Source organism: Tympanuchus pallidicinctus, unplaced genomic scaffold (assembly GCF_026119805.1).
Source record: "Tympanuchus pallidicinctus isolate F22 unplaced genomic scaffold, pur_lepc_1.0 scaffold23, whole genome shotgun sequence".
Taxonomy (NCBI): Eukaryota; Metazoa; Chordata; class Aves; order Galliformes; family Phasianidae; genus Tympanuchus; species Tympanuchus pallidicinctus.
Window position 1 is genome coordinate 4,195,132 of NW_026294740.1, and position 13,060 is coordinate 4,208,191.

General features: G+C 56.7%; 1 protein-coding gene and 1 long non-coding RNA gene across 9 annotated transcripts in view; one reads left to right on the top strand and one right to left on the bottom strand.

The window, feature by feature from the left end:
• The first annotated feature begins 1,237 nt into the window (after positions 1-1,237).
• ST6GALNAC2 (ST6 N-acetylgalactosaminide alpha-2,6-sialyltransferase 2) lies at positions 1,238-8,057 on the top strand. 3 transcript variants are annotated; one of them, XM_052688132.1, is made up of 11 exons: positions 1,238-1,292; positions 1,858-2,163; positions 4,236-4,328; positions 4,420-4,477; positions 4,803-4,977; positions 5,725-5,890; positions 5,970-6,108; positions 6,372-6,475; positions 6,553-6,636; positions 7,035-7,134; positions 7,221-8,057. In XM_052688132.1, exons 2-11 carry the CDS (start codon positions 2,039-2,041, stop codon positions 7,446-7,448), a joined length of 1,272 nt encoding a protein of 423 aa, XP_052544092.1. In that variant the 5' UTR covers positions 1,238-1,292; positions 1,858-2,038; the 3' UTR covers positions 7,449-8,057. The 3 variants fall into 3 exon arrangements, with proteins under 3 accessions (XP_052544092.1, XP_052544091.1, XP_052544089.1); XM_052688131.1 differs by lacking the exon at positions 1,238-1,292 and adding an exon at positions 1,587-1,687 and having other exon boundaries at positions 4,423-4,477; XM_052688129.1 differs by lacking the exon at positions 1,238-1,292 and adding an exon at positions 1,589-1,687.
• Positions 8,058-9,139: 1,082 nt separating this feature from the next.
• Positions 9,140-13,060, bottom strand: part of LOC128083167 (uncharacterized) — a 44,838-nt gene continuing 40,917 nt past the window's right edge. Inside the window, exons 1-5 of one of the 6 annotated variants that reach the window (XR_008207974.1) lie at positions 12,022-12,108; positions 11,315-11,421; positions 10,221-10,310; positions 9,468-9,557; positions 9,140-9,217 (exon numbers count right to left, since the gene is read on the bottom strand). This is a non-coding gene — a long non-coding RNA (uncharacterized LOC128083167). The other 5 variants (XR_008207978.1, XR_008207973.1, XR_008207975.1 and 2 more) reach the window with 5 other exon arrangements.

Consider the following 13,060-nt stretch of genomic DNA (forward strand, 5'->3'; position numbering starts at 1 on the left):
GTTTTCCAGCTCTGTGCCCATCCAGGACAGATCCCAAAGCCTCACCCAATGCCTCGTGCCCTTCGGACTGTGTGCTCAGCTTATCTGAGCCCCAGCCAGCGGTCCAGGGCTGACCGACAGCTCTGCCATGCACGGGCATCTCTGTGATAAGTGGGGCTGAGCCCAGTGGGGCAGGGAGGAACCTCGTCCCTCTGATGTTCCCGCTTCTGCAGGCAGCACAAGGGCACCACAGGGCACAGCTGACCAGCAGGATCCAGTTGGTTTGGCACAAAGATGAGCCACGTTAACCCGGTTTCAATGGTGCATCCCGCTCTGTCCATAGTGGAGATCGATGCTTCGTTTCCTTGGGCAGCTTTGGGGTGAAAAACACAAAGGCAGAGCCCAGTGCTCAGAGTGACCAAATGTCCTCTGCGCTGCCCTTCCCTGCACCAAGACCTAGAAGCTCCACTGGGACCACGAGGGACTGTGAAGGCATTTCACCTCTGCAAGGACTTGGCGAGGGGAGGTTTGGAAACAGATGCCCGTTTTCCCATTCCTTGCATTCAATTTGAGGACAAATTTCTCTCAAAGAAATCAGGCACAGGCTGCCCAGGGGAGGTGGCGCAATCATCTGGAGCTGTAGAAGACACATGCAGATGTGGCACTGAGGGATGTGGTTTAGTGGTAAATATTGGTGGTAGGCAGACGGTCGGGCTGGGTGACCTTGGAGGTCTTTTCCAACCTTAATGATTCTGTGATTCCCAATTTCCCCCAGCAGTGCGAATGGCTCAGGCCTTCCAAGAATCAACTGCCAGAATGCACAGCTCAGGCTAAGGATGACAGTTCTTATCATGATTATTGTGTGTTCTTTTCCTAACCTTAATGGCCGTTATCATCCTAAAACCTTATCACACTTACCCAGCTTCTAAACAAGCACAGCTTATCTTCAGGGTGTGGGCCAGCACGCGTTGTGCCATAACATAAGTGGAGCAGATGAACCGTGTATCTCAGCAAAGAAACGACAGCAAAAAGCCACGTGGAGTGGAAACTGATGGAGATGTCAGAGCAGCTCCTCCACCCTGATGGGGGAAGGCAGCAGAGCTGTGTTGTAGGGCTGTAGGCATTTCCATATGGCAAACCCATGGCTTTCCCCAGCCTGCTGCTGCTTTGCTCCCCCGGGGCTGAGCCACACTGACTCCTTTGTGATTTACCCACACAGTGGGTAACAATTAGCCCTGATTAACGAAGGGTCAAAAGGAATCACATGAGCTGAGGCAACCCTTAGATATCAATGCTGGATGCCGTCCCACAGCGTAAGAAAACCATTTAGGGATTGCTTGGAGTTGGTTTGCTTTCTTCTGTTAGATGAACCTGGCAAAACGTTATCTGGAAATACCCTCGAAGAAAAAGCTGAACGTTTTCCTTCGGAAAGCAGCCAGGTTCAACCCCAGCCCTCCGCTCGCAGCTCCTCTGCGGGTGCCGGGGGCATTTCCAGCAGCGCTGGGGCAGGCTCCCTTTTTCCCCTTTCCCCTCTTTGCCCCCCCCCCCCTTACCCCCCTTTTTTTTTCCCTTTCCCCTTTTTTCCCCCTCCCTTCCTCTCCCCATTTCTTTCCGCCCCAACCTGGCCCTTACAGACCGAGCTCTGATGGCCGCAATGCGCCCACGGGGTCCGGCGTGGGAGCGGCGGACGTGAGAAGCGGATGAAAAAGTTACGGGAAAAGGGAGAAAGCTCCGATTTGTGCTCAGCGAGGGGGTGGCGTGAAAGGGAGGCGAGAAAAAAAAGAAAAAACAAACGCAAAAGCCGCGCTGAGTCAATGTTTAACCCCCAGCGCGCAGCAAAAGCGGCTCAAAAGCGGTGGTTTTTTTTTTTCTTCTCAGCGAGTCTGAACCAGTCCGCCCAGTGCCTCCTCCCTTCGGCTCACACCCTCCTTCCTCCCACCGCTCCTCGGGAACATCCATCAGTCCGTCCATCCATCCGTCCGTCCGACCGTCCCGGCTGCGGGGAGCAGCGCAGCACCGCCGCTTTCGGATCCACACGGACCCAATCCGGAAAGCAGCGATGGGGTTCCCCCGCTGGAAGCGTTTCTGCTTCTTGCTCCTCGTAGCCTTCACCTCGTCCCTTTTGCTCTACAGGCACTATTACGCTACGATGGAGCTGCGCAACGGCCCGAGGGTCGCGGCCAGGTACGGGGGATGCGTGTGGGGTGGATCTGGGGGGCCTGGGAGCTGCTCGGCCCCTCCGTGCCCGCTTTGTTCGCTGTTTGAAGGGCTGTTTCTCCCCCGCCCCCCGCAGGGTTCCTGGGTCCTGTATGGGACTCCTGGGCTGCTGTGCCAGGGTCCCTACGTGGACTCAGGGTGAGGGATCAGAGCACCGCCGGCAGCAGGATTGGAAGGGGCTGCTTTGCAGGGTGAAGGGCTGACCCTACACCGCAGCTGCAAGAGCAGGGCACGGCTGCCGGCATCCCGCAAACTCCCAGACTCCGGCAATGGGCATCTCCTCCTTGGCTGCCCCTTCGGATTTCCCCTGAGCACCCCCAGTTCTGGGCTGGGCGCTGGGCAGCCCCGGGTGCACGGCTGTGAGAGCAGGGACGGTGCTGTGGGACAGAGGGGAGACTCTGTAGGACCACAGCCGGTCCTACACAGGGGCAGCTGGGTGCAGGCCGGTTGGCACAGGGAGGCACTGTGCAGCAGCTGGATGGGCTGCCTTGGGGCTGCATCTCCCCCAGCGGGAGCTCTGTGCACCCATCCCACCTCACAGCCCGGGCAGGAGCTGCTGCACAGTGCTGGGCTCGTGCCTGGGTGCCCTTGAGAGGAGAAGCTGAACCCCACGATTGCTCCAAAGCTCTCCTGGGATCGTTCCCATTGGCTTTAATCCCAATACCAAAGTGCAGCTCGTGTCCCGTTGGCTCCGATTCCCAGCATTTGCAAACACGCTGCCCCGTAATCTCTGCTTGTGCCTCCAAAAATACCAACCTGGAGCCACCAGCGCTGCTCTGGCAGCTGATACAGGGCTGAGCTGGGACTGAAATCCACAGGTGCAGCACTCCTTACTGCTAAACACGAGCATGGGGTGACCTTCCGGGCTTTTCCTCCCATTGGGGCACAAAGGGTGGCTGAGCAGTGCTGCGTTTTGAGGAGCACTGTGTGCACAACGTCTCCTGCTGCAGCCTGGTGGGGGCATGCAGGGCTTGGGAGGGTACTGAGCCCTGAGTGTGGAGCTCTGCCCATCCCAGCGTCCCACATGGGCTCTGTGCTGGGGAGGAGGCCCCACACTCAGCCCTTTGCAATGGGATGGAGCAGATGCTGCTGTTGCAGCTACCTCCAACTGCTCTGGCACCGTTTGCTTCAGACAGAGCGTATGTTCTCCCATTTATTTGCTGGAAGCAGAGAGTGACCACAGAGCAAAGATGCCACACTGATGAGTGCCACCACAGGGACTGAATGCACCCTGGCTCAACTCATGGTGCCCAGCACTGCACCCCTCCCAGAGCCCCATTGTGCATCGATGGGTCTGGGGGGGGGGGGGGGGGGGGGCTGTCATCTTCTGGGGCAGCCAAGCATTGCTGGGCATGGGGACACTGCATCCCAGGAGGTGCTGGGCAGCAGCCCTGCCACAGACAGCTGGCACCGTGTGGGAGATGGCTGCAGTACAGCAGATGGGGTGTGAGCATCAGCTCTAGGGATGGAGCTGATGGGGAGGAGGTGTCCCTCCCCTGCAGTGGGGAACAGTGGAGGAAACCTAATGCTTGCTGTATGGGAGGAGGCAGAGCTATGCTCCCCACCTGCTCTACCTGTCCCTGAGATCCCAGGTAACAAGGAGCCCTTGTCTGCTCCACAATGCCCTGCTTTGCTGGAAGCACCTGCTGCTCAGAAGGGCCCTTCTGTACAGGGAAGAATGAATGGGAGCCTGTTCCCCACAGGTGGGCTCCCACCTCCTGCCTGGCCCTAAGCTGCCTCAGGGGCACCCATGGGGCTCTGAGCTCCCCAACGTGCAGAGTGCATCCCCCAGATGTTGGCAGTGGAGGTATGGGCACAAGAGGGATTTTGTTCCCCTGTTTCATGTGGGGGCACGCTGCTGTGTCTCCAAGCATGGAGTGGCACTGATGTGGGGCATCAGAGCATTCCCCAGCCACCCTTGCACCCCCCTGCAGAGCCCTAATAGCCCCACTGTTTTCCCAGTGCAGTGATGGGCAGGGGCTGTCAGGATAAGGAACGTGTTGAGGACTTGGTGTCACCCTCCTGCTGTCCCCTTGCAGCCTGCTGCAGCCAGAGCTGCTGTTCCTGGTCCGCCCAGACACCTCGCGTCCAGACAACAGCCACCAGCAGGACCTCGGAGGGACTGTGAAGAGGTAACTGGGGGGAGAGAGGGAGTTCGTGACGGCCCCAGTGTGTGTGGGAGCCTCCTGAACCCTTCTCACTGCTGTACTTCTCCCATTCCAGCAGGGAGTTCTCCCAACCATCCTCAGAGCCGGAGAAGCCCAAACCCAGTGGAAAGCAGGTGACAATCGGCAGGACGTGGGGTGTCCCTGGTGCTGTCCCCTGGGCCACCAGCCTGTCCCCACATCGAGGGGCTGCTCCTGTGAGCCGGGGCTGTCCCTGTGCTCCATCCAGGTGCCCGGGGTAGGAGATGTTCACGTGCATCTCCATGAAGCCCAATCCTTCATCACCCTGAGGATTTGGGCTCAGCATTTGGGACACGGAGGCGCGAGGCAGTGCTGTGCCTCCAGCAGCCAGAAAGGAGCAGCTCTGTCCCTGGGTCTGACCTCCCCTTGGTGCCTCTTGAGGCTTCTCCAGGCTCAGTGCTGACCCTTCTCCCCCTGCAGCCCACCCTGTGCCCCCGCTCGGTGGTGGCCATGGCGAAGGCAGACCCCACATTTAAGGAGCTCTTCCAATTTGACATCCCAGTGCTGATGTGGGACCAACACTTCAACCCCGAGACGTGGGACAGGCTGAAGGCACGACGTGTCCCATATGGCTGGCAGGGCTTATCCCAAGCAGGTATGGGCCTTGGGGGGCTCAAGGGGACCTTGACAGAAAGGGTCAGAAATGGAGAAACCCCACAGAGGAGCTGGGGATCTCAGTCTGTTCCCACTCCCAGGGAGCGGGGTGGTGGGGACAGCTTTGCAAATGCCACTTTGCAGCATCTTGTGACATTTTCCCCAAATAAAAGCTCCAGTGTGTGCATGATGATGAACTGAGGCACGGAAGACCTCAGACAACCCGCTCCATTGTTGTCAGTGGAGATTGTTTCCCTTCCAAGTCCAAACCTACTCACTGCTCTCCCCGGCAGAGAAGTGATGGGGATGGGGGGAGCAAGGAGGGGGTGGTTGCAAGAAGGTTTTGTCAGGAGGGTAAGCGGCCGGCGCTGGCGTCTCACAGGTCTGGGTCTGTCCAGATGTGTCCTTGTGCCTTGTACAGCATTGGGCAGCTGCTGTGGGGAGCGGGGTCAGTAATATGGGGCTGGGAGAGGAGATTTCTTCTCCAAAAGAGCGGTGCTGCATGGCACAGCTGCCCAGGGAGTGGTGGAGTCGCCGTCCCTGGAGGTGTTGAAGAACCACAGAGATGTGGCACTGAGGGATGTGGTCACTGGGGGTGGGTTGGGGTTGGACTCAGAGATCCTAGAGGGCTTTTCCAAGCATAGCAGTGCTGTGATTCTTCCCAGCTGAGGTGCAGCCATCCACACACGCATGCTTAAAGTGCTCCCAGCACTGCTGACACGTACTTCTCCCTTTTTTCCCAATGCAGCTGTGGGCAGCACCCTGCACCTCCTTAACAGCTCCTCCAACACTCAGCTCTTTGGCCGTGACCGCTTCCCCGGGGGCTGCGTGCGCTGCGCCGTGGTGGGCAATGGGGGAATCCTGAATGGCTCACGGCAGGGCAGGGCCATCGATGCACATGATCTGGTCTTCAGGTAAGGCTGGGAGGGCACAGCGGGGCTGTGGGTGCTGGGGTGAGCCCAGCCCTGACGTTGTCCCACGGCGATCCCGCAGGCTCAATGGGGCCATCATCAAAGGCTTTGAGGAGGATGTTGGGACCAAGGTTTCGTTCTACGGCTTCACGGTGAATACCATGAAGAACTCCCTCGTTGCCTACGAGGCGTATGGCTTCAGCCAGATACCGCAGGGCAAGGTGAGACCCTGAGGGCACGTCAGGGTGCCCACCCCTGAGAATGGGCTGCCGGGGGGGTGGTGGGTCACCATTCCTGGAGGCTCTCAAGAAAAGAGCGGAGGTTGCACTGAATGATGAGGTTAATGGCATAGCGGTGATGGGTTGCTGGTTACACCAAATGATCTTAATGGTCCTTCCTTAATGATTCTGTGATAAGTTGACCCCTGAGGCTCCTCCAAGCTTCAGGAGCCTCAGTCCCCACCATGCCTGTGTTCCTGCTGCAGGATCTGAAGTATATCTTCATCCCCTCGGATGCACGCGACTACATCATGCTGAGGTCGGCCATTCAGGGCAGCCCGGTCCCCGAGGGCTTGGACAAGGGTGACGAGTGAGTGAACTCAACAGTGGGCCACGACGTGCCCAGCTCTACCCTAGGTGACACCAGTTCTCCTCTCCCTGCTGCAGGCCACAGAAGTATTTTGGACTGGAGGCATCCGCGGAGAAGTTCAAGCTGCTGCATCCCGATTTCTTGCATTACCTGACGACCAGGTGAGGATGAGGAGGCAGATGTTCCCCCCTGCAGATCCCATTCACTGCAATGCTCACGTCTCCTCCTTGTGGGGAGGCTCGTGCAGCCTTGCACAACCTGGCCCTCCATTTCACAGCCGGTTTCGAACTGTTCTAATGGGAGCAGAGGGAAGGTCCAAAGATTTGGGTTTGTTTTTCGGTGTTTCTGGTTTGGGGCAATTTTAAATAAAGGGGAGGTGCGTTTTAGCAGCTGGCAGAGAATGTATTGAACCTTAGCAGCAGACATCAGAGCATCCACATATTCCCCCTTCTAAACGCCATGAGAGGCCACGTTTTGGTGGGTGCCCTGCCTCACGTTGCTGTTTGGTGGGGGGGTCTTAACGCCATGCCCCTCTCCCAGCGCTGCCTCTGCTCTGCAGGTTCCTGAGGTCAGAGCTCCTGGACATGCAGTACGGCCACCTCTACATGCCCAGCACTGGGGCGCTCATGCTGCTGACAGCACTGCACACCTGCGACCAGGTGAGGGGACGCCTTGCCCTGCACCGGGGGGACCTCCTACCCTGAGCCCATCGCCAGCCTTCTTCCCCTGTCCCATCACCCCACAGGTCAGTGCCTACGGGTTCATCACGGCCAACTACGAGCAGTTCTCTGACCATTACTATGAGCCAGAGAAGCAGCCACTGGTGTTCTACGCCAACCACGACATGCTGCTGGAAGCAGAGCTGTGGAGGAGTTTGCACCAGGCGGGGATCATGGAGCTGTATCAGCGTGAGGGCAGCTCAGTCCCACTGCAAGGACTCTCAGCGCGGCACGGAAGTTCTCCTCTTTCCTGAAGGCCTCCTTCTGTCCCTGGAGGGCTCTCCCATACCCGCAAGCCAGCCTGAGCAGCAGGGCCTGCAGCTGACAGCAGAGCAAAGGTGGTGGTGCAGGGCGAGCCAAGGCTGGCGGGGAAATACTGCAACTCCTCAGGGCCCTCCAGCATCTCATTTGTGACTCTGAGCGTGGCTTTGGGACACCTCTGCACGTGGCTGTGAGCTCCTGATGCCTTGAGAATGTCTGTGGGGCAGCAGCAGCCCATGGGAAGCACAGCGTTCATCCGCAGGTGGGGCAACGTGGTGCTGGAAGGAGATGCTGGAGAAGCACGCACCTGCCAGACCTCATTTCTTGGAACTTTCTGGAGTTACAGCCTCGAAGTCACACTGGGTGGGCTGCAGAACCTGCAGGGCAGAGCTGTCAGCAGCGTGGTACTTAAAAGAGAAAAAAGGAAACCCAAAGGGAGGTGGTCTTGAACCCTCCCCCCGTCCTGCGTAATGCAGCACTGCTGCAGTGGAGTGGTGGAGGCTCCTCCAGCTCGTGGTGGTGGCTGCAGGGCTGATGCTGCACAGCAAAGGGAGCGGTGTGATCTGATTACTTGGTGTAATTAGAGGAACATTGAATCATTATTTTCTTCTACGCCTGGTTTAGTGAATGGGGTGGGTTGGACAAAGCATCCTGCCTCCTGTAACACAGCGAGGCTCTGATTTGGGAATGGCAGAAGTGTGGGTTGGGGTGGGAGTGGGGCTGCAGGGACGCTGCGGGTGCCCAAGCAGAGCTCTGGAAGAACACAGCACAGGGCGGTGGCTGCAGTGGCTCGCTGGGCACTTTGAAAGCAGCCTGTTCCCACCTCGATGCCATTTGCTGTACGTCAGCTGAAGGGTGGAGGGGACAATTGCAGATATGGCAGGAGATAACAGGGCTGAGAGCCAGGGAACCTCGCGCTCCCCTCCAGCTCCATCCTCCTTTGTGACAAAGCTGCACTCAGCTGCTTCGACCTGCTTCAGATGTAATCTCTAGTGGAGCCCTGTTTGCCTTCTCAGGTACGCCTCCAATTAACCTTTGTTCGTGGCAGACACTGCACAATGGTACCATGGCAGCCTGCTACGCCTGTTTTTACATACAAACACTCAGCAAAACCTCTTCCATGACACGGCCTCTGGTTCTCACATCACCCAAAAGAGCACCAAAAGCTCCTCAGCCCAAGTGAGAGCACGGCCCACGTGGCTCTGAACCCATCGGTGCCACAGGTGGCAAAGAACAGCTGTGAAAAAGGAATGCAGACACGGTGCAGCATCTCACTATGAGCCCTGCCCAGAACCTGCTGTACTCACACACAGCTCCTCTATTTTAAAACAGGTTTCTTCCCTTCTAGCCTGGGGTTAAGGCACCCCAATCTCTCACCTTAGCAGCCCAGGAACCTGATGTTACCCTGCTGCCTGTCACTGCTCCCTTATCTTGGAGAACCTGAGCTGACCACAAGCAGCCCATCTTTCACAGCCCCACACCAGCCATGGTCACAGCTACTGAGAGTTCAATCTCCTCAACTTTTGGCATTCTCCTGTGGAAGACAATGAAATCTGAAGACTGTATGAGGCAGACAGTAAGCTCGTGCTTGCTCTTATTTCAGAAGGCACTTCAATATGAAATCCTTTCTACTTGCCCAAAGTCATTTCTGTTCAAAGCAGACACCCAACAAAGACCGACTCTCTGATTTTCAATGATTTGTTTTATTCAAAAACAGCACTGCAGAAACCACTTGCTCCTTCCTCCAGCTGCAGACCAGGTCCTGTGGAAAAGAGAGCCAGAGCAGAAGCAACCATCAGCTGAAAAGTTCCCAATGCTGTGCATTATTGACTCAAGAGCACACACCTCCCCCTTGTAAGACCAAAAGCATGCTTTGTTTTTCCCCCCCTGCTCCTCGGAAGCCCAAAGCTCCATGTGCTTTTCCCTGTGACTGCTTTTTGGAGCCTATCTGTATTGACAAAGCTGCCACCATGCTGGCTGCAGTAACATCTCCTCCCTTTTTGTATACCAACCTTTATTTTCTACGGAAGCGTGCTGCCGTCAAGTCTGCTGGTTCAGCCCATCAGTGCACAGAACAGATCTTCTACAAACAGACACGAGTTCTGTTAAATAAAGCATGGAACTATTGAGCAGAACGCAGCTGTCAGCCACCTGGAGATAAAGTGCTCTAGCAGAGTGTGTATTTAGTGACTATGCAAGATTAAAATGTGCTTATCTGCCCTCCAAATGTGCCTTACTGTTTGGACAAGCAACTTAAAAGCTCTTCGAAGATGTAGAACTAAACTACTTGTGACAACAGCAGCCTATGTTTATTATTATGGTCCCTGCACAGTCTTGCCATATTTGGGTTCCTAAGGCAGATACAGGCATACAGACAAGTGCTCGTGCTGCAGCTGTGCATCTTAACTGCAGGAAGAAGAGGACAGCTGCTGCTCTCTGCCCTCCTCGTGGGCACCTGCATCATTGCAGTTCTCCTACGTCTTGCAGAGACAGAAGAGTGGAACAAACACAGAAGCCTCAGTAGGACAATCTCCTTCACAGCTGAGCTGTCAGACAGGGATAACAGCACATCACCGGCTCTGTTCCTGCCCTGCTCTCACCAACTCCCCGAGTTCTCCGGGGACGCCCAAAAGCAGCCATGTGAGCTGTGTCCTTCCTGGGAACTCTCACAGATTAGGCGTTCTCGTCAGCAGGTGAGTCACACTGCCTGCAGTTTTGGCACATAAGAGTGTAAGATTAACAGAAATACTCAAAGATTCTCTCACCAGTTTGAGGTCCGACTTCACAGCTGCCTTCTCGCCAAAGCTGCCTCTAGGGGATGATCCAACCCCAGGGTTCTGCACAACATTTTCCTCCTACATGGAAATTGCATTGAACGCTGTTAGCAGCAACCCTCCAAGCTGAGATTGTCCTGCCTTTGTTTCTCCTCCAGCCCTACTGACAAAAACCAGCCCCAAGTCACAAAGCAAGAACTGGACAAGTTTTCCTTTCTAAGATGGGCAATCTTTGCCTTCAACTTAGCATAGCAGAAACCAGTCCCTCAGAAACAAAGGGGCATGTTTGTCAGCGAGTTGTTTCACTCGAGACAAGAGGCTTTGGGAGGAAGATGCTACTTAAATCTTTCCTTAGGAAACAAATACGAGCTCAGAGGCTTTGGTGGTTTAGACATTTATATGCCATTCATGCAGTCTGCGACTTCTCATTGTACAGAAATGCCTTATACAGCTCGCAGAGAATAACCCACTCATGTGAGATGTAAGTTATCTATGGATTTATCTTGGGAAATGCATTCAAGCAGGTCACAAAAAGATGCATCTGTGCTGGGGAAGGATTCTCCAGTGTCCCTTTTTGGTGACCTTTTGGTCTATGTGAGCTGCTCCCAGCAACCCGATGCGAGTTTAAAACCATCCCAGCACACGTCCAGATAAGCACACAGACCAATTATCCTTTCACTAGGTCTACTTCTGTGACAAACACACTCATGAGATGAACTGTGTCTCCACAATGAGCTGTCATCCAATCTACTTCTAATCCCTTCTACTCTTGCTCATCTTCAACAATGCTGACAAGCAGGTGCTCTGCAGGGCACCAACCACATTAAAGCTCCCATTCATTGTGTGCTGCCTCTCAGCTTGCGCTACAAGGCAGCAAAGGGCTGCACACTCAGATGGCAGCTGCAACAAAGCCAGTCTTGATTGGCTTAATTACATTAATCAAGCCATCAGGCTTTCATACCTCCTCCCAGCAGCCCCAGGGGCCCAGAAGGGTATCACCTGACACAGCAGAACAAGCCTGATCTCTACAGCCCAGCAATAGGAGAAAACTGAGGTATGAGGAGTTGAGTGCTGCTGTTTCTCACCTTTGTGCTGCTGATGCAGGCTTACTGCCAGCCCGGTGAAAGACTCACCCTCCCAGGAAGGTGAGTGCAAAGGGTGTTTTTCCCTTTGCTGGACAACATGCTGCCACCTGAAAGAACGGAGAGATAAGAGTTAGTCCACATAACAAACCGTTTTTTTTTTACCTCCTCCCTTCCGACGCTGAGCCTCAGAGTCACACTTCCACAGCGGAACGCTTCGGACAGGGATAACCAACCACCTCATCACCGGCTCGGCCGAAACCCAGACCGCGCGGTCCGCCCCGCACGCGGAGCCACGAGCACAGCGAGGGGACGGTGGGCAGCAGCGCCCCCTAACGGCCGGGTTCGCGCACTGCAGCGCGGCTCTCCGCTCGGCCGCTGCGCTGACGGCTGCGCTGAGCCGAACCCACAGCGGTGTTGAGCACCTCGCGGAGGAGGAATCGCTGCACGTCAGGCCTAACGGCCCGGCCTGGGCGCCTCAGAGGGCGAGGCGGATGCGAGGCCGCGTCCTCTCGGCGCGCCGCGCCGCCGTGGAGGCCTCACCGGGGGAGGCGAAAGGCTGCCTCCCCGCAAGAAGACACGGAGGCCTCGCGTTCTGCAAGCAGCCGTGACGGTGCACGACAGCCCCCCGCTCCCGTCCGTGCCTTCCCCGCGCCCCCCGGAGCCGCCGCGACCGCGGATTGCCGGCGATGGCACCGCACCCCACTCACCACCACCAGCACCGCCGCCATGTCGTCACGGAGACCGGAAGAACGGGCTGCGCGCGCCCACCTCGCCCGCCAAGTCTCGCGAGAGAGGGAGCGAGAAAATGGACGCGCGGGGGCTGCTGGGAGGCGTAGTGCAGCGCCGTGTCGCCGCGGCTTTGTGCAACGTGGGAGCCCTCAGTGCTCCCTGAGCCGCCCGGTTCTTCTCACGGCCCGGAGGCCTTAAAAAGAAATAAGGAAATAAACGTGCACAACTCCTCACCAGGGTGAGGCCTGGCTCTTCCAGAGGCGCTCCCTTAGGCCCAGCGGGGCAGGCTGCAGCGAGGCCATGCTGCCCTGCCGTGCCCAGTGCTGGGCCGGGCGCCAGGCCTCGGCACTATCAGTGCTCCCAGCTGCCCTCTGTTTGCTGGGGAGGCACACGTGGCCATAGAGTGCCTCAAAGGGCTGAAAGCATGAGCTCACCGTGCAGGAGGGGCGCTTCAGAAGGGCTTGTGGGCTGGAGGTTGGGGTTAGGCAGTAGTTAATGTGTGAGCTGTGCTTTGGGTGCGTGGTGTTTGGCTGTGTGCGCAGGTAAGAAGCTGCCCTGAAAGCTGTGGGATCGCTTGTGGTGCAGCTGAAGCAAAGGGAGGGAAAATAGGACTTTGTAATATTGGCTTTTTGCTGGTCCCAAAGCATTGCCCAACCTTGTGAGGGAAAGCAGCAGGAAATGGAGACTGAGCAAACCTGAGTCTGAAAGAGGAGGAATCTGAGGATGGATACGAGCCCAGTGCTTAATGGGTGTCACCCTGAGATGTTTGCGAGTGGGGGATGCGCTTCCTTGAGGTGCTCAGAGGAAAGATGCATTCCTCAAACATAAAGGTGCCTGGTTCTCCACAGCAAAGCTTATAGTGGCATCCTACAGCATGACAACAGATTTGTCTGACCTGGCAACAGCACCCAGCCCTGTCCCAGGGAGCTGCGCCACCGAGGAGCCTGGTGTCTGCCCCGGGGTCCCCTCTGGTGGCAGCAGGACGGCCAGGAGCTGCTGCCTACATGGGAGGCCCTC